This window comes from Fundulus heteroclitus, chromosome 5 (assembly GCF_011125445.2).
Source record: "Fundulus heteroclitus isolate FHET01 chromosome 5, MU-UCD_Fhet_4.1, whole genome shotgun sequence".
Lineage (NCBI taxonomy): Eukaryota > Metazoa > Chordata > Actinopteri > Cyprinodontiformes > Fundulidae > Fundulus > Fundulus heteroclitus.
In genome coordinates, this window is record NC_046365.1 from 18,380,788 (window position 1) to 18,401,938 (window position 21,151).

General features: G+C 38.5%; 1 protein-coding gene across 20 annotated transcripts in view; it reads right to left on the minus strand.

Annotated features, from left to right (window-relative positions):
* The window catches only part of rims1b (regulating synaptic membrane exocytosis 1b), a 99,370-nt gene that overhangs the window by 52,493 nt on the left and 25,726 nt on the right, over positions 1-21,151 (minus strand). For 17 of the 20 annotated variants that reach the window (XM_036137057.1, XM_036137058.1, XM_036137072.1 and 14 more), the window contains exons 2-4: positions 15,454-15,667; positions 10,144-10,155; positions 9,690-9,710 (exon numbers count right to left, since the gene is read on the minus strand). In XM_036137057.1, coding sequence (XP_035992950.1) covers positions 9,690-9,710; positions 10,144-10,155; positions 15,454-15,667 — 247 coding nt within the window. The remainder of the gene's footprint in view (positions 1-9,689; positions 9,711-10,143; positions 10,156-15,453; positions 15,668-21,151) is intronic. The other 3 variants (XM_021313057.2, XM_036137055.1, XM_036137056.1) reach the window with 3 other exon arrangements.

Below are 21,151 nucleotides of genomic sequence, written 5' to 3' on the forward strand. Positions count from 1 at the left end.
TCCAATTATAATTAATTAGGTAAAAATGTCAAAAGGTTATACATTTTACACTCCAAATAACATTTATAAGAGTAAAAACGTTCAAATAAACAGAATAGCTGATATAGTACAGCTTGAGTGCCCCGTCATTAAGTTAAACGGAGCATTTTGTGAAATAACAACAACAAATTGACTCATCTTCACTTCAACATTTGTCCCTAACTAAATCATGGAGGGAGTGGTTCCTCTTTACTGTTATCAAATGTTTGCTCAGAAGGAAGGACAGACAGACAGACAGACAGACAGACAGACAGACAGACAGACAGACAGACAGACAGATAGAATGTCTGGTCGGACATCCATCCATGCAGATTGCACAGTTCTGTAACTTGAAGGTCTAAAATTATTGCACAGTCTTTAATCTGGGCATTAGTGTATCAACGATGGAGTGTTCAGGTGATTAATTCATGCAAAAGCACAGTAATCTATATGTAAAGGGACTGCTATCTGACTTTTTGACTCAGATATGAGATTTATTAGATCCTAAGGACAATTTGCATGCTTTAGAGGGACAGTGTGTAACTAATTTGACTTTTAATAAGCAAGAATGAAGTAATGCTTTCATAAATACATATTCTGGGAAAGTCTAAAAACAATCGGATCAAAAATAAAAGCGTTCTCATAGCTTAGAATGAGTAATTTATAAATACATAGGTGGCAGGGCACCCACTGGAAGACGCCGTGTTGTATTGCCATTTTTGATTACAGTAGCCGAAAGGATGAAACCCTTCAGCCATATGGGTTTTCTCTATCTGTCTTCTGTATGAAGACATGCTGTCGGTGGAGGAGGGATATAAAACAAGCAAAGATGACCATAAATCATTCTATTTTCCGTTTTCTGTTGAAATGGAGGACCATTCATATTCTTTGCCAAGAGAGAAGGAAGAGAAAGTAATCAAGAATCAATCAAAGAAGAACCAGGAAAACATGAGAGTCTGCTGGGGAAACTTTTACCAGGTGGAGATAATTCATATATGTAATTTACGCTAATAAGACACTTCTAAAAGTTAAATTAAAGTTTGTAGTTTTAGCATGGCAAAATATGGGAACAAATGGAGGCTTGTAAATAAGTATGCAAGGCAATATTTTACTTTCTCTCTCATGTTCCCCTTTTCTTGACTTTCGTTTTTTCCTTACATATTTTGTTTTTTCCCCTCTTCTGCCTACTTCATGGCAGAGTACACCTGTCTGGTTTGACAAATGAAGACACCACTCATCTGTCACTCAAACGCCTGCACATCTGCTAACTAAATAGGAAAACGTGCGGCGCTGCAGCGGTTCTGCTTTCATTCAAGCCTCAAAAGGAGTGAGCGTCAGCTTTCCCTAAAGACCAAGAATATACGGCCTTCATGAGGGTGACAAATCAGAGGGGAGGGGGCAGTTTTGCTCTCTGAGTGTGCAGGGATCCCAGCGTTCAACACGCAACCAGACAGCATGACATACGAGGCCGCGGCAGGCGTAAAGTGCCATCGTTTATGGCCGCATGGTAAATTGTGAATGGTGGGAAGAAAGACGACCGCAAAAGACATAATGCTCCGTTTCTCTTAATAAGGCAGTAGATCAACTCTGGAAAGCAGGAAGCACAGTCAGGGGGGAGACGGGCTGAAAGCACGACAGCACATCTGGTGAGGCTGTAAATCAATATGGAGATTCTCATTTCTTTTTTATTTGACATGGAGGCGACTTTCTAACTGTTCCCTACATCACATCTCCTGACACAAATAATGATGACCATATAACGAGAGTAGAAATATGACAAAAAAAACTGTTAATGTAACTGGCCTCGGTATTCTGTGTGTCGGTCCTTCTGTATGTCAGGATGTCCTTGGTCTCATATGTATCTGAACTAGACCGGTAGTCCGTAGAAATTTGGACTCTGGTCAGAAAATTGTGCATTCCAGATCAATTTAGAAGCCAAACACCAAAAAAAACATGCAGACTGTAATTTCCATCATGTGGAGTTTATTCAGTGCCCTTTAGTATTTCTGAGATTGTGGTATCAATGCAGAAAAGAATGGCAGAGATTTTAGAGCAACATATGCAACCTCCTGAACCACTCCCCCATAAAAAGGCGCTGTACAGTGCCAAAACGCCCTGTATGGTAATTTAAGAAAGAATGGTGTATTATAAATCAGAGAGTGGCAGATAATACTCTTGATACAAAGCAGAAAATATATTCAGCTTTAACGTGCAATAAATTAAAAGGTCAAATTATGGTTCTCTTAATTCTGAATTGAAGTTAAAACCATATTGGCCTTAAATTGTGCGACTTAGATGTTTTCTTAACAATCAGAATATTTTCCCAGGTTGATACAGAAAATATGGAATGATTAGAGCATCTAAATTGTCCGATAACAGAAAAAAAGCATTTTTACTTTTACCTTGCTGTCCAATCTAGACCGCTAACTCATTACCTGTGTTTAAACTTGAAATTACTATTCTACCAGGGATTTGAATATTTTTGCACTCCAATGGACTGTTTTAATGTGAATAAATGTTTTTATTATTATTATTATTATTATTATTATTATTATTATTATTATTATTATTATTATTATTATTAACAAAGATTACCATTGATTTAACATTGTGGTAGCATACAGCTTCTGAAAGAGTCACTGACACTTCTTAGTTGAACAGATTCCAAAAGGAACGCTAGGCGTCGCACCTTAGTGCATAGGCTGCCAAGCAGAGGCAGCCTGTAATACATCATTATAGGAACATATTTTTGGTATCTGTCTGATGGTGCTGATGTGTGTTACCCTTTGAATCGTCTTATTACTTGAAAAGTGCTTTACAAATAAACTTTTCTTGCCTCTATTTGTCACGGTTTCCTTTTAAATATTTGTCAGACAGTAGATTTTGACAAATGTATGTAAGTAACAATTTTCTTGCAGCCAATCCTTGACTTATGAAGCTCAACAAAGACCTGCCTTCCTATTTTGGGTAATTTAACATGTTTTGCTCCATATTTACACCATAGAGAATAAGACCATCATGGGTTATAAATTAAAAGTTCCTCAATGCTAAAATGTAAAGTGTAAATTTTAAAAATGTGTAATTTATTTTAAATGGATTGAGTTCCAACATCGGTGGAACCTGTGATTTTGTTAATGATTTGTTTTTGTGGGATTTATTTTTCCCTGATAAGTCAACTGACTTAAATCAAAGGTTTAAATATTCTAAACACAGAGAGATAATCCTGTTGTAAAAAATACAAATTTATTTCAAGGTTTTTAATGCACTACCAAAATAGGAATGTGCAACAGAAGGGTGTTAAATAGAGACATAGAGTGAAAAGGAACTGTAGGAGTTTTATGGAGGCATCTAAGGTGGATGAGAATGTGAGCAGAGAAGGTTAGTCATACTGACAAACATGACTAAGATTATGCAGTGCATAGTGCAGCGTTGGAAGTGCAACATCACCTTTAAGCAGAAAGTAAGAAATATTTTCGGTGCCTCACTTAAATAGCGCATTTTCTTGACTTTTCCACATGGTGAATTTGAAATGTTTTACATCACATTTATACCCTGAGTACATCCTTACTCACACCACCCACCATAAATGTAAGAAGATACAAAAATCTTTCAAACAACCTACCAGGCCTTCCAAAGACAGCTAAGGAAACGCTAAATAAGGGCTAAATAATGACTTAGTAAGAAATCTGATAATTGATAACCCATAAATTATAGTCCAGGTTGATCAAAGACCTTCATTTTAGAACAAATCTTTTTTCTTTTTTTTTACGCTGGCACCAGGAGATGTGTGTTCAGCACCCAGCGTTTGTCTGCCCTCCACTGGGAGGCAGTGCTCATCTAGAAAGGAGACAGCTTTTCAGCAGTTAGCTCCATTTCTGGGAGCCATCTGGAGCTGACATTAAACACACATAAACAAACAATGAGCCATTAACAAGCAACAGCACTAGCAAAAGCGGGGCAGTTTAACAAAAAAGGGCTAAATAACAGACGTCGGCTTTCTCACACACACCACCAGTAGTTCAGGGTTGCTCTCAGAATTAAGGGGGTTCTGATAATGCATCGTTAGATACATTTTGGCCCTTTGCTAATATAAGTAGTTTCCTGTGGGAAAATGGTTAGCAAACTTCCCCTTTTTGAGATTAATAAAGTGCATGTACTTTATTATTTTATAAGGTTAATGCAGTCTTTCCTGTAAGGGTTCAATTTAGCTATTGTTGCTCAATATTCACCAATCTTCTCCTGAAACTGATGCCAGCATAACCTTAGCCAGCTCAAGTCTTGTATTCATCATAAATCTGTGTATTCTAGATTTCAGATCTTCCGCTTGCTTGATTTTTGAAAATCTGCCTATTTATTTACATTGGATAAAAACAAGACAGTCTACTATAGGATAGGTTATAGGTTTTTGGCTACAACCACATGGTACTAAAATGTATCAATCCAGAAGTTTTAGTACCTTTAGTGTGTGATACATTCTGTTTTATTGAACTTGAAACATGCAAAACTGCACAAAAAAAGCTGTGATAAACTTGTTGTATAAGTGTGCACCCCCCTTTATCCCCTTTACCGCACTTTGAATCATCTTTACTGGAAGGTGCTATATAAATAGACTGGCCTGCCTTTATCAGATCATTCGTTTAAACACATTTTGATTTAGTCACAGAAGTCAATTATTTAGAGTTTGCATCCACCCATCAATTATCAAGAGTGTGGTTAACAGTTAACACAACTCAGCTGTCCTAGTATGATTGTCCTGATATAGTCTTTAGTTAAAGCAACAGTCTGCAGAGAAGTCATGAAGTACAACAGGAGTAGATATTAAAAGATAGCAAATAGAACCAAAATATTACATATACATATATATAAATATACAAATATATGTTGACAATAATTTTCAGAAAACTAGATATTTCTTGATATAATTTTTTCATTTTCCTTGATTTCACTTTTCATATCTCCGTAATTGATAAAAAGTCTAGGTGGAAACTGACCAGGGAGGATGAGAGGAGCCCAGCAGGGCCGTGAAGGAGCGACAGAACTTTGGAGAAAGGGTGTCGACCCCTACATGGAACTTTCTGGTGATCATTGGTTGTGTTCTACACATGAAAAACATCCCCTGTATTCCTAGCACACCTTGAACAAGAGTTAGGGTTGAAAAACAGAACCCCTTCTTCCAAATAAAACATTAAAGTCTGGCTGATGTCTCCAGTCTAATGATACCAAATAAGAACTTGTACAATTACAAAAAGTTTGTCTGGCACAAAAACTACTATGCATTACCAGGACACGACACTCCTAGTGAAACATTGTATTATGATACCTTTCTTCAGATGGTACCGGACCTTTTGTCCAGAAGAAAAAACACATGAATGCCACTCAGTTTTGATCCAAAACCTCTGGGTGTCTGCTAAGCAAATGAGGAAAGGGTATTTTGATTTTCTGCATAACTGAGTCCAAGCATTTGTCCAAATCAACAACTCTGGTCAAGGGATGTTCTCATAATCTAATAGATTTTGAGAAGTTGTGCAAGGTAGAATCTGCAAATATAATCAAATTTAGGTGTAGCATAATGATAGACTCTTACAAAAGACGAGTTTTCTCATAATCTACACTATTCACACTCTAACAACTTTATCCAGTTTCAACCTAATATGTAAGCACAGTGAAATGTAAGTAGGAATGATAAAATTATGTTGACTCAGAGTGCCAAATCAGTGTTAAAGAGGGTGTAGCTTTGCTCCACCAATACTGTAATTTACATAGATTTTTAAATGACAATGCAATGACATGCCATGCCAGAAAAAGACTGAAAAGAATTAAAACAAATATGACTGTATAAAATATGCATAACTTTGGTTCGTGCATAGCAAAATAGTTAAATTTACTTGACCATATTACTAATATAAATATATAATTATAACTCCCACTGCTGAAGGATAAACACAAAGAGGGCAGAACACAAAAAACAGTAAAGGAAAAATAGAAATCAGTGACAATTTTCTGTAAATTACATGGAAAGAAATCTGAGTAGAGAACAACAAAGAATGTTTCCATGAAGTATCTCATAAACTACGAAGAAATTGATTGTTTTATTTAATCTGCTTTTCCAAAGATATTTTTGGTCGCTCTTTACTTATTCATCCCCTCACACAAGTTAATAACACCTCACAGCTGACAGGTGTGATGGTGGTGAGTGGATGTGACGTCCTGCATGATACAACTGTGGTAAAATCAGATCTGGAATCTTTTGGTGCCATTTGGTGGTCAGAAAATAGCACTGCAGGTAGCAGTCAATGCACGGGACATTTAAGGTAGAACGCACCAATTTTGCTCATAATATGGGATGTCCCCAACAGAACGGGATGGTTAACTCTAGCTGAAGATAATGCTGCTTTTCATGTGCTTCTGAAGTTGGAAACCCAAACTTAAGTGGACTCTATCCTGAAAACTGCAAGAGTGGCCAACTGGGTGGTTTTAACTACTATTGGCAGCACAAGCTTGTTTCTTTCTAATTTATGCATACACAGAGTTGAGGAACAGTCTTAGAGACAGATGTTGTACAATACTATGTATGATGAGGTAGCAAAACTTCAGACTTGAAAGGTCTGAATTCTGATTTCAGGTCTAGTTTAGTTTATCTACTTCATCATTATTTCATTAGGGTGATCCTAACCCTAATCTATTAAAATAAATTAGTTCTGAGTCTATTTGTTTTTATCACTGATACAGTGTGTACAGTGTTTTAAATACTGTGCCTTGGCTTAGATTGACTTCCATTCATTTTCAACCATTTATACGGCCTAACCTATGACCCTAACCTAAAAACCTAATTGACACCTTAGTCCTAAGCCTAACCCCTAGCTCATGAAAAGGTGAAGACCAAAAAAGGTCCTCAGTACAATCATTTTATATTTGTGCTAAATGTGCCAAATGTGTGCAAACTTCTGGTCTTTGCACCTATGCAGCTTGTCAAAATGCAATCAGTCAATGAGTGTGTGTAAAAGTATTGGTCCCCTTGCAAACTTATCTGCAGGCCTAACAGAGTTGTACTTTTTTATTAATTTTCTGTAACACAAAAAAATAACCTCTCTTATAAAAAGATGAGCCTGAGCTGAAAACTGTAATATGTAAAACATGGGCATGGTGATAAGTGTTTCAAAAAAAGCTAATGAATAAAGGAAATGATAACAAAAATACCACTAATATCCAGAGGGGTGACCACTCATGCTTGAAGACCCTTAGGTTTTTCCATAAGATGTATGTACTTTAGCATAAAACCAACAATTTGTTCATATCTAGGTACCTTATGGCCAGGGAAATCAGCATTGCATTTTCAAATGCCAGGACTGTGTGCATGGGTTGTGTATAAATACTGTCTGCTGAAAGCTAGTGGTAGTTTTGGTGCAGTAGAATAAAAAAAGGAGACAACTAACCCACCTGCTACTGAGTTCTGTCAGATATTTTTGCAACTTATGTTTCTATTCAAATACATTGTCCAAATTATGTTCCAAATCATGTTTATACCACTGGTAATAGGCACTAACCTCCCTTGCAACCCTGGATAAGCGGGTATAGACAATAGATTGATGGGTGGAAATCATGTTGGTGTTATTTTAAATTTAGACTTTTAAATTTATTTTAAATGTTATTTTAAATTTAAACTGTGTGATTGCAGTACATTGCAGAAGTCTCTTCATAGACATGGTACTAAACCAAAGCTCAAACTTTCAGCTCTGTAAAGAACACCTGAGGGAAGACAGACCTCATTGATAGCTCACATTAACCAATGGAGGAGCAAATGACTGGAGTGACTCCTCCACTCTCCATGTCGAACAATTTATTCAAAACAACTCACACCACAGGTACAGATCAGCCAAAACTCTGACTTCACACCTTAAAAGGGACATATCGTTGCCTTCCTTTACACATTGAAATCATTCAGTTGTGATCTGTATAAAGTTGAATTTCCCCCCACATTTCCCCCGTTTTACCCCTGTTCTGAGGTGCGTCTCAGAGCAACTCATTTTAGTGCCGTCTCTTTAAATCTAAAGGAAGCACCTTACACCCACACCCTCCTCCAGGTCGCAGAAAGCTCCACTCCAGCTCGTTCGGCCATTTTTGTAGTATGCTGGGCGACGGTGCAATGAATTGTGTGTGTTACACCCAACAACTGAACATTTTCAGTTATCCACCGGTAGATTCGGCATCCTTGAGCTTGGACTACAAAATTGTGGCAAAAAGAATTTAAATGACAGATTTGCTAAATTGGTTAGCCCAATGTCCATCACCTTGTTTAGCAGTTCTGCAGCAAATACTGTGACGTAGTTGCTTAAAAAATATAACAGAGAATAAAGAAAACTGAACGGATTGAAAAATATGACCCAAAAAGAAAATAAAGATGTCTACGCAGCACCTGGAGAGATTAAATTAACATTTTCTGTAATTCTAGCGACTTCAAATAAATAATAACATCTATTTAAGGGCTATGAAAATTTGATTTTGCATGATATGTCCCATGTAACTTTAATACTGTGGTATACCTTGAAATGAACTCTATGGACACAAATTTGTCCCAAAAAATATTTTGTTTTAATGTTTGGAAATCTAGTTTTGTAATACCCTGTCTAATATTCTTTTGAGAGGACTGTGTTCTAATCTATTTGGTATTAATTTATGTTTCAGATCCAAAACAAAATACCAAAGCCATTGCAAAGTCAAGAAAGAACGTTATATAGAAAATGTCCATTCTTATGGGCCTGTCTCATTGACAGCTGTCCAATCAGTTTGTACCTCTAACTGCAGAGACACACGGAGGGAGGAGTGGCTAATCAGATGCTGACAATCTGCACAAAACTAAAACACAAATACAAATCCTTTCTGGTGCACAAACCTTTATATCTCAGCCACTTTCTGTTGCCAGCCACATTTACCAGCGCAAAATAATTTTGTCTTCTACCTCAACGCCATTTTCCTTTTCACATCCCAGGTTTTGCAGCAAGCAGTTATTATTGGAACTGACCAAGAGTCTCCCGCCTTTGCACAATCTTCAGAGGGTGCGAAGAAACCTGCTCAAGAGCGAGTTTTTGGTTTGTTTCCTTGGGGCTGCTACAGCAGGAGTAGGAGTAACATACTTGATGGATAAGCAAGAAGGACAAGTTTCGGGAAAAAAAAAAAGAATAAGGGGAACAAATTAATCGGAGCCCATCCCGTGTCCCCCCGGTAAGGCTGCTCTGGTCTCAACACAAAGACGGGGAAAACGTGCACAGGCATCATTGTATTTTAAGGTGAAAGCTTTGTAAGGAAAAACGGAATGTGTCATATTCATGCCAGTCACTGTGCCAATCACCCAGACCCAATTTTTTTAGGATTCCCGCTCTACCAGCACCAGCACAGCCATACCCACAACCATAAGAAGAAGGGGACGGGATCACTGATATAGGGTCAGACACCTCTGCAGACAGCCTGTGTTATGTCTCATGCTTGGCCTGCGTCTCAGTGGAGCTATAATGTCTGAATTCATTCTCAGCTTTGGTGAAGCTTATGTGCCAAAAGAAAAATTTACACTGACGCATTTCAACTCGAAAGCTGTGAATGAGCACAGACCCGAATGCGGGAGAGGGAACAATAGTAGTGACCCATGCAAGAAAAATCTATTACCAAACATTTCTTACCCTGTCCTTCACTATGAGACACTTCGCAAGGGGAGGAGACAAACAATGGACACATGGTTAGTCAGGAAGGTCTAAAGAAGGCTGTAGATCACATCAGCTCCGGGTGTCTCCAACTCAGAAAGTTGAAGGAAACTATGTTAAATACTCAGAGAAATAAACTGTTTGAATGATAAGAGAGTCCTTCAATCCATAAGAGGATTTATGCTAACACTGGCTTCATTCCAAACTGATGGCTCTGATCATTTCATGTTTTTTCCTGTATTTGAGCTTGGATAATACACACCAGGCAACATGGTACATTAAATTATTCATATTCCCACAATGTTTTACAAACATTTCAACACTTGTGAGAGGTCTTAGTTCCAGATTTGAAAGCAGCCAGTGTCTTTATTAACCCTTATAGAGCATACACATCACATTCGTGGCACAGAGAGAACACAAAAGAGATGCTAACCACTTTGTCCTCCTTTGTGGCATGCAGTCCAGGTAGCAGAGAGAATTAGGAAACGTGAAGAAAAGATTGGAGAAGAGTTGGAAAGAAAGGGTGTTTTGATAGCAGAAACAATGCAGGAAGTTAAAAAAAAGCAGAGGAGGGGAAAGGAGCAATGAGGATAATGTGAAAGTAGAAGAGGCAAAAGGAGAGAAGGGAGACAGAGGATGCAGTGCAGAACTTGTTAGTTGCATTCTGCAGAATTGTCACACATACTTCATATTTAGAGAGTGAAGATGGTGGACACAACTGAATGCATATGCATGTGGGTGGCTGCCGCAGGTGCATGCATGAGCCAGCTTGGCACGATCTTAGCATGACATCAGGACACACCTCCCCTGCAAAAGGATAAACTCAGCTCATCAAAAGCCACATTCCTCTGTGTTCTTCTTCCTTTTTCAGACTTCTAAGCATATGCTTGTCAAAATGCATATTTTTTTTAAAATTAGCATATTAAGTCTATACGTTAAAGGCATTTAGCATAATTATTTGCAATCCATTCTAAAGATAGGGTTAGCCTTGAAATGAATCCCTTTATTTTTATTGTAGTAGCAAAATCTTCACTCTAGATAATTGAGAAAATCTAAATTTAACACATAGGACATAATAAAGTTTTTTTTATTTTTTATTTGACTCACTATCAATTCATTTAGTGACATCTAACATCTAAATAATATATCCAAATATACTTGGTTAACTTGATCAGAGTGGGCAGGGACATTTAATCAGTAATCTGTTTTAATTTAATCAGTGTTTTGACACAGAGTGTCATTCCTATTAGTCACTTTTCACAGTAGGAAAGACAGGAGAAGATGGCGGACGTTTGTTGAGCTTCATGAATCGTTAAAAGGCTACAGGAAAATTACAATTTACCTGAACTTGCCTAAACCTAAAGAGTTTATTATAAGTTTATAACGACTGGAACTATGATAGACATGGTTGGATGTGAAACTAATATCATTTTTCTGCCACAAACAGCAAACAGGATGGTAAGGTGGGGTTGGGAAAAATATCCAAAGCTTACTGTAAACTGAAGCAAAAATCAAAATCCTTGGGTTACCAAGTGATAAAAAGAACCATTAGATACTAAATATATGACAACAGGGAGCAGTGACGCAGCTAGAGGGGGCCAATGGGGCAATGGTCAAATTTGGTGGTACTCCATAAATAAATTTACCTGACTCCGCCAGATAGATTTGCTCCGCATATCCATCTGGAAACCTTCCGTTGAAGTAATTTTGGGAAGGGGCGAAAATACTGGTTAGCTGATTGGTCTATGTTGGTGATAGACGGGCCAAATAAACCAATCAGATTCGTCGTTGCTCTGTTACGAGCGACGACGAAAACACAACCACAAGCCAAGCTACTCTTGCTGCTGCAGGTAAAGGCTCGTTAGCTCAGCAAAGAAATACTCTGTAATTCCGATAAAACTTGCTCGATAGCCACGCTAACGCTAGTTTCATCGGCTGAAGCCTCTATGTTCTTTAGGCTGAACTGTCGCGCTTCCCGTTGCGTCACACCTCAACTCGCCTCAAAGCCAACGCTGATTGGACGTTCGTTTGGTGAACGGCTCCAAATTTTCTTTAACGGAGAGTAGCCAGACTGATCTGCGAGTGAAACCTTGAAAGCTCGCGAGATCAGGATGGTCTCACGAGGCTATAAATAAATGACGACCACTGCAATATTTATTTATGATAGAAGAGGCCACAAACTTGACCATTTTTTTTCAGCAATCTCACTGATTGAAAAAATTAAGTTTTTGTTTAGTTGATCAGTGTGATTTAGATGAGCGTTTGCAGTTCTTTTGCTGGCTCTCTTATTTGGAGGTTGTCACAGGAACAGTCATTACAACTTGCACATAGACCTGGCAGTTTTTTTTTATGCCCGATGCCCTTTCTGACATGTGTAGGAAATTTAATTAGTCCTTTCCACTATGAAATACACACCCAACCCTTAAGAAATGCAACACAATCCCAAACAAATTTCTCTGCAAAGTAGGCCCGATCCATGAAGCTCGATGGGTTGGGGATCCCTGCTTTATAGAAGTTAGTTTTGATGTCCCTCCCTATCCCCTACTGTACAGACTGAGAGTATGTTAAAACTCCTGTAAGTCTATCCTGATTTCTTTTTTTAAAAATATTCTGAAGGTATCCTGACTCGGGCAAAAGCTTCTGTTCTACACATAATGTGTTAAGTTTGTTCAATGCCCCTGGGACTTCCAATGAAACAGTGTCCTTGGTTAAATGGGACTTTACAGCATCAGACCCTACAGATTAATATGTGGAAAGACATCTATGCCTACTATGAAGAGGGAATCAGATGAGAGGTGGAGGGTCTATGATGCTATGAGCCTGTATCTCATCCAAAGGTCTTAGGGACACTGCAAGAGTGCATGGGATCATGAGCTGTTTGAAACAATAGGATTACTATTAATCACAATCTGGTGGCTACAACATTTGATAAAATCAACAAATAAATGGTTTGCTGGACAAAAAAAATAACCCATTTTCATGGCCAGCTCAGTCAACAGACCTAAATCCTTCTTTTAAGTGTGAGATGAGCAGTAAATAAGAGAGCATTAAAGAGAATCCAGGACCCTGCAGGATTGGGGGAGATTTTACAATAGGGAATGTATCAATGTGTGCTTCTGTGCTTTTTTGTCTCTCTTGTTGTGTCTCTACTCTGTCTTCTGTAACCCCCAGTCGGTCGAGGCAGATGACCGTTCACACTGAGCCCGGTTCTGCAGGAGGTTTTTCCTTCCCGTTAATGGGGAGTTTTTCTTCCCACTGTCGCTTCATGCTTGCTCAGTATGAGGGAATGCTGCAAAGCCATGGACAATGCAGACGACTCTCCCTGTGGCTCTACGCTTCTTCAGGAGAAGTGAATGCTGTTTGTCAAGACTTGATGCAATCCACTGGGTTTCCTTAGAGAGGACACTTTTTTATGACCAATCTGTATAATCTGACCCAATCTGTATAATTTGATTGAATTTGACTTTGGAAAGTGCCTTGAGATGACATGTATTATGAATTGGCACTATATAAATAAAATTGAATTGAATTGAATTGAATTGAATTGAATTGAATTGAATTGAATTGAATTGAATTGAATTGCCAAGGATTCCTCTCTTTGTGTGCTTCAACCTTGTAAAACATTATAGGTGAAGACTTTTCTATCGGAGAAAGGAACTCATATGACACACTAATGGCAAAAGGGACATAAGGTGTTGCACCAGTGAGTTGGTCAGAAACAAATATTTTATAATTCAACATTTGCCCATTAAAATCATGACCATAAATTAAAAGTTAGACTTTTCCTAATTTGTCAGTGAGCTCATACTACTACAGCAACAAAGTTTCACTTTTTATGCCTCCTTTACATCTTTAGTAGGAATGCCATTAAAGGGGAAAAATACAACTTTGGATTTGTTTGTGTGAAGTTTTTTTGTTTTGTTTTTTTTCTTAATGGAGTATCAGACACATTATTCAGGATGGTGGGTTTCTGGTAATATGAAGTGGTTTGATTAAAATGTTTAATGGTTTTAGGTTGTGTTTTCATGCGGTTTTTAACGTTTTCCTTAAAAGGGCCTAGTCATGTACTATGACCATAAAAAACACACAAAAAAAAAACATATATTCATCTTCAATCTCGTACTTTTGGTCATGTGGTATTGTTATGGCAAACATACACAAAAGATCTTTTTTTTACTAACAAATAGAGCAAAAATGAAGAGTAAAACACAGAAATAAAACATAATAAGTCAACAGGCTGCAATAATTTAATCAGAAAACCTTTGCATGCAACCATACTACATTTCTACTGGTGTAGAAATTTGTAAAGTCATAGTATGTTACCAGGCCCCTTTTAATCATTGTTCTAATTTTCCACATACACTGTATAATTAATAGCAATAAAAAATAATGCTGAAAATGGCGGTTTAAACTGAAAAACAACAGTATCTTTTTCCACATATTAAACATGGCAAAACACATGAAACGCACAAACTGGGGTGACAGTATTCACAAAATGGTTATTTCTCTTAGACTTGTGAACATTTGTTCTGTGATTTGTTCTGTGAGTCTGATTTAGCTTTGATTTTTTTTTTTTTTTTTGTAATCAGTGGTCATCTCAGTCTTTTCATTTCCATATTTCAGCTTGTCTTGCATTTAAAGAGCTATGAATGAAGTATCCAGCAGGGACACCATCTTCATCCACTAATCTGAGTGATATTTCAGGTCTGTATATATGTGGTCCCAGTGTGATTCCAGTCCCAGCTGGGATGAGTGAGCATTGAACAGATTGGGCACCAGCAGGCTGAGGGTGGAGGGTCCAGATTCAGGTACAGTAAGCAGAAGGAGCATTCTCTCTTATGTTGGAGGGGAGCCCAAAGAAGGCTTAGATGGAGGAGGGCTGGGTTCTAAAATAGCACAAAAATGTTTGGTTAAGGGTTGGCAGTCACACTGCTCCAATCTGGAGCAACTTCACCATTATTTTATAATTAATAATTAGGTGTTGTGCTTTATAAATCTTCTCAAATACGGCTGTCACTGGTCAAAGTATTTTTTTGGCATTGTGGCCGGTAGTTGTTTAATTATCATATAACATGTGCCCAAAGAAAGCAGAGATGGATTAAAACTATCACTGTCTACTAATAAAGTATTAATAGACTTGTCTACCAAAATATTTATTAGTTTAAACCCTAAGAGCTTGTTCTTTTAAACTATGTATCAAACTGTCTCTTTATATCTTTGCCCATTTGACGATTTCTGAACAAACAATAGACAAAGTGTGTCTCTGTTTTTAAGGTAATAATTATATACTGAAGGATTAAGAGGTGATTGAAATGCAGCCTTAAGCTAGCCATCATTGTTCTCTTCTGTGCGGTCCTGGGGATGTGACTTGAGAAAAGCGGCACAATCAAAGCCTGTCATGCTTACTTTGACAAATGTTGTCTCATCACAACACAAAGCCAAAACTAGTGTGAATAAATGTTCAAGTGTGCAAAGGTGCTTCAATTCATAACCATTCCACAACACTAAACTCTTTTGTTTAAAAAGAAAGCCTTGCGGGGTCCATGTCGGGAGTAAAGCCATTCTTTCAGGACACTTTGTTGTTGTTTTTTCAAAGTGTGAAAGGAAGCAAGAGGAGAAAGCATACAGACACAGCACAGAAGCAGAAGGACTAGCTCTACATTATCTACAGCAGGAATGAGGTGAGCGTGTAAAGAGAGGGAAAAAAAAGAAACGGGAGGACGTCAGAGTTAAGGAGCCTCACATTGTTGGAGCGCAAAGAGACCCGCCCCCCACAGCGAGCGCAGAATTTGGTCTGGCAGTACGAGCAGAGGTGGCCACAGCCGTCAGCGAACTTGGTCTTGCGGCAGATGCCGCAGGTGGGAGCGTCGTCCTTCTGCTGCGTCGGCTGGCGTCTCGTCTCGACCCCGATGCGGCGCACTTCCTGTTTGTAGCTCTCAAACTGCTGGTGCAGTGTCCTGCAAGAGAGGTTAGAAACACTGCCGTTAGGGATTGGGGTCACAATCTTATATTTTTTTCTTATTTCACCTTTTAATAGAGAAACCAACACGAGTCACAAATATGTCTGGATATAATCACTTTTGAATAAATGTTGCTCCTCGAAGAAAGAATCCATATATCTTACTACTTTTAATACTTTTTCACATTTTGTTGCAGTGCAACATCAAACCTCCATGTACTTTATGGACATTTTTATGTGCTCAACCAATGCAATGTAGCACACAAATAAAAATCTCAAAAGTGCTGTTTGGACATGCATTCGACCTAACTGATTTCACAGCCCTAAATACAATTCTGAGCAAAGTGCTGCCTTCAGCAGTCACCTAAATGGTAAATATTGTCCACCTGGGCCTCATTTACTATTAGTATAAATACAGCTGTTCTGGGAAGGCCTCAGAGGCTTGTTAGAAATAATTAACGGACGAGCAGCATAATGAAGACCAAGGCCCGCAACAGACAGTTGTGGAGATATTCAACGAAGGTTTAGGGTTACCACACCCTATCCCAAGTTTTAAACATCTTTAAACATCTCACCAAGTGCTGTTCAATCCACCATCTCATAATACAAAAGACTGTGTGCACAACCACAGACCTACCAACATGTGGCCCTCCACAGAGAGCATTAATCAGGCAAAAAGTCCAGGTTCGAGGTAAATCTGTGGAGACCATGCCTCAGTGAAAGAGTCTGTCGCTAGGACAGCTATTAGTCGTGCACTATACATATCTGGCCTTTATGGAGAAGGGGTCAAAAGAAAACCATTGTTGAAAAGATATCTTAAGAAATCTGTTTTACTATTTGCCACAAGCCATATATGGGACAAAGCAAAGATGTGAAAGAACGCCCACTGGGCTACATTTGTAATGTTGAGTGTCTGAAAACAAACGCTTTATATCACCCTCAACACACTGTCCCAACGGTGGCACAGGGTGGCATCATGTGATGCAGATGTTAAATACAGGGAAATGCTGGAAGAAAACCTAACCATGGAGGACCCGCACTTAGAAAACACCTTTTTTTTTTAAAGTTCAACCTTTTAGATGGTTTTATAGGAGTACCTTGGAGTTGAAAATTAAATGCTTCTCAGATTTTTTGTTTTGTTTTTGTTAAGGTTGCATGAAAGTGATCAGCCAAGGGTTTGTAAGTGATAGTTTGCAACCCTGCAGAGGGGGATAGTATATGCTAATTTCCTAACCAACAGCATTCCACATGTGAACAATAGGGTTCAATCTCTAAGGTTGGGTGAAAAAGGTCACCAGAAAAGCAAACCCTTGTACAAGATGTTGTAATATTACAACAGAGGGTTTGACACAAGCAGCTGAACAAAACTAGGGCCCTGGGCAGAGGTTCCCCTTCCAGTAGATTAATAACCTTAAACATACAAGCTGTTCTCTAGTAGTTTAGAGCAAAGCACGTTTACGTGTTAAATGGCCCTGTCAAAGTCAAGACCTGGTTGACTGTGACAGGGATTGGTAAGTTGCTCTTCAAAGACATTATTCAACCAAGCTGACTCAACTTAAGCCTAGACGGAAAACCTTTTAGTCTCTGGATGTGCAAAGCTGGTAGAGAAGTATCCCAAAAGACCTGCAACTGGAATTGCAGATTCATGTAATTCATTTTTGTCAGTCTAGCGCTATGGTTTTTAAACAGTGGCAAAACTATTGACGGTACTTAGACAGATGACAGTCAGTGAAACCTAGAAAAAACTTTTTTTTTTTTTTTTTTTTTTTTGCAAGTGAAATGTGAACTTATTAACTGTATTATAATGCTCATAAAACTTTAACAGACACATTTTTTGCAACACACTGATCAAAACACATGCGTACTCGTAAAGTTTTGCGGACTCCCAGAAAGAACTGAAGATAGTATACCAAGAGCAAGTACCGATGGCAAGAGTTCCTTTTGCCAATGAAGTGAGAAGTTGGATTTTGGAAAGACATCCAACCCAACTTCACTGATCCTGCTCCAAGATGGAAAACAAGCAGGGTGCACAATTCTTTATTTGACCAGGCTAAATACCATTAGCAATGCAAGCTAACGTCAATTAATTTATTTGGATTTCTTACTGTAACTGAACCAAAACGTTCATTAGATTAGGTTGTGTGGTGTTGTCATTTCCTGATTTTTGTAACTTCTAAGTAAAAGTGTGCTAATTAAATTGCATCCTTTAATCAATCAAGCAGTGCCAACGAAGCAAAATCTTTCTCGAAAAGTTCAGTTTATGTTGCAGTGCAGTGTCAAACCTGCTGTGTTTATAGGGGTACTTGACATGAAAAGTTTGACAAAAACCAGTCTGGCACATTAGATTCCAGGAAAATACACTGAAGCTGGATGCTGGTAAAATATGAAAAAGTTAAAAGGGCATGGACATTTTTTACAAAGCACTGGAAGTTACAGCAACAGAAAACGATGTTACCAGCAATTACAGCAGCACTTGAAAGGTCTCTTTCAAAAGAAAATGCATTCTCATTAAAGAAAACTTCAGCTTGGGTTGGCGCTCTGTGGCTCTCAGCCTTTCATCCCGCTTCCTGACTGTGATGGAAATAACCTGCGAGGGAATTGCAAATCAGGACAGGCTAAAACCCCCCACTCTGCTGTTTTAACAGAGCTGTTCAAAGAATAGTGCATTAGCGCAGGATGCCTCACACACAGAGATGAAGACATGCTCTTTAACCACATTGCATGCGGGGAGTGAAAACCTCTTCATTCACAAATTTGCTGCCAGTTTGTCCGTCACCTGTTGGTTCTTCATTAAAGTCCAAGAGGAAAAACGTCCCTCTACATTCTCCTGTTTTACCGATCTACTTCTGGCAATACAACACACAAGCTATTGATGCTGAGCAGTTTTTATGTTTACCTGGGTCTATTGAAAGCAGACATGTCTTGGAGGATACGACCTTCAGCTGCAGGTTCCGACCGAAAACATAACTCCTCGTATACCGAAAGATGCCCTTTTTCTGTAAGTATTATTAAGCATATGACGCTCCTCCACCATGTCCCATCCACAGCCAAGTGACGCCGCTTTCAGATGAAGGTGTGAAAGACAACCATGAAATAAAATAAGAATCTGTATTTGTCATTCTGTTGTGAAAAAAAAAGAAAGTTGCCCACATAAAACCGACGGGTAATCCAAAAAGTGATTCAGATTCCGTGAACTGAAAATCATTTTAGCTCAAGACGAGGCTCTTAGCCTATGGATTGAGTCCGTTCAGCTGCCTGTGGCTTTAAAATCTGCAGTAACAGTCAGCCTCCGTGCACAGTTGGAACGGGGAGGTGACTGGCAGTCTGGGACTCATCATGGCCAATCAGCTGGCATGTGGGAAAGGCTGGGACATTCAGCCTGTGATGTGAAACGTCCAATGAGTTCTTGAGAAATAAGAATTTCACCATAAAAAGTTAGGATGGCAGGAGTCCACTTTAGTTCCCTGTTGAAGACCCAGAGGGAATGGAGTTTTTTTCAGCACTATGGAGCATAGTAGTGTCACACTCCCCTCCCCACACATATTTATGTGCACAGACGTCTCCCTCGTTTGGAAGAAAGATAAATTCATCTGATCAGAAATATTTTAGCCATAAAAACACAGACAAACATGGTGTGGAAACTACAGGAAAACAACCACACGTCACATTCAATAAGGTAACGCTGTTTTAAAGCCAGTGCTGGAAAGATAACAGCAGCATGTCTGTTGAACAGCTGACTGGCTACCCTAGCCAGGCCCGAGTAATTAACCAGCTTATTTCAGGTTGGTATACTCTGGTTACTTTATAAAGAGCAGAATGGACAAAAATATTAGAATATTTACAACAGGAACTTTACAACTATGACTGAATTTAGTGTGTTTATTCTTTTATTCTACATCTTTGCACAGTCTGCAATGGGTGAGCATTAAGGATAAGAGCTTAAATCAACCAGATCTGGATGGTGAGATGAGTTTATCCTGACAGTATGACGCTAAAGGAAGCTACCAATATCCTTAGCCTGTCATCAAGGCCCTTGCTAATGTTAATATGGAAGTGCAAGCCTCTGCACAAGTCTAACTTTCATGGATGGTGTGCAGGACGGAAGCGTTTGCTTTCCAAGAAAGACATCGAGAATGAGAGAGAGAGAGAGAGAGAGAGAGAGAGAGAATGTAGACAAAGACCAGGCTTTTGAAATAATGTTCTTTGAAAAGCTAATTCTAACACTGAAGGATGTGCACACCGGAATGGAGGACATGTTTGGCATAAACCAAACACAAAACTCCAGGAAAAGAAAAGCTTAATAAATGTTAGGTATAGAGGATCCAGGCAGCTCATCATCATAGAATCCCTCATAGAATCCATCTTGTATTCTGCCCTCTATTAGAGCGTTGCTTTAAGAAAATGCGAGACTATCTGTGAGACGAAACATACCGATAAACCCAACAAGGACCTGCTCTAAACCGAGCCAAAGCCCAGATCCTGATCTCATTGGGACGTTGTGGGATGGCTTGACACAAGCTGTAGAGAAAGAGGAAAACCCCTCAAACTTTTCTCAAACTAAAGTCAGGGACTGGTAGATTTTTATCAAAGGTGTTTTACTAGAATCATTTAAGCCATAGGCTGTGACATTAGCAATTAAGGGATAGGATATCCTAACCCTATCCTGATATAATACTTATTTTTCACTGTGTTTTGCATAGTGAGCAATACAAGGTTAATTGTGGTCAATTTCTTTTCCAGAGATAAATAAAAATTTTAAGCCAGCAATATAGAAAGGTTTCTTATGAAAGAACAGAAAATTAAAAGAATTTTTCAAATCACTTAAACCAAGTCTGTCGAGATGATTTGACTGATCTGATTATATATTCTAACATGGATTTACCAGTCTTGTAAAGTGCCTTGAAATCGTGAACTGGGGGCTCTACTTACATTTAATTAATTTTAAATAATGTGTAAATTTCCAAATAATTTATTAAAGTGCTTCCCACAGACATTATAACTGTTTACATAATGCCACTGGTTGCACAGGTTCTTTTCTGACCATTAATTGTTTACACTATTCCCAGATGCTAAGGTACCTTGCACACGCCTTAGCGAGGGATGCTGCTGCACTGTCATGCATATTTTGTTATCTTGTATTATGTAAATAGGCTGAAGATTTTTTCCACTGTGAAATATTTTCCACTGTGCAATATTTACTCTGGTATTTATGTTTATCTTCTACTCTTGGTGTTTCTTTAGAGCTAAAATTAGATTAGACTGGGCTGTCCTTTTTTTGTCTTCTTTTCGTTGCTAATAGTAGGGTGTAACTGTATGTAAGGAATTCTTATTTGTTGTTGACTATTATAAAATGGCTATGAGGACATCGAAATGGCTTTGTTTCTGCCAAAGGGTGGAAAATGAAAAATCTAAGTCAAAGCAAGGTTGCGATCTACCATCAAAAAGGATTTATATTGTACTATAATGTCATTATCTTATGCAA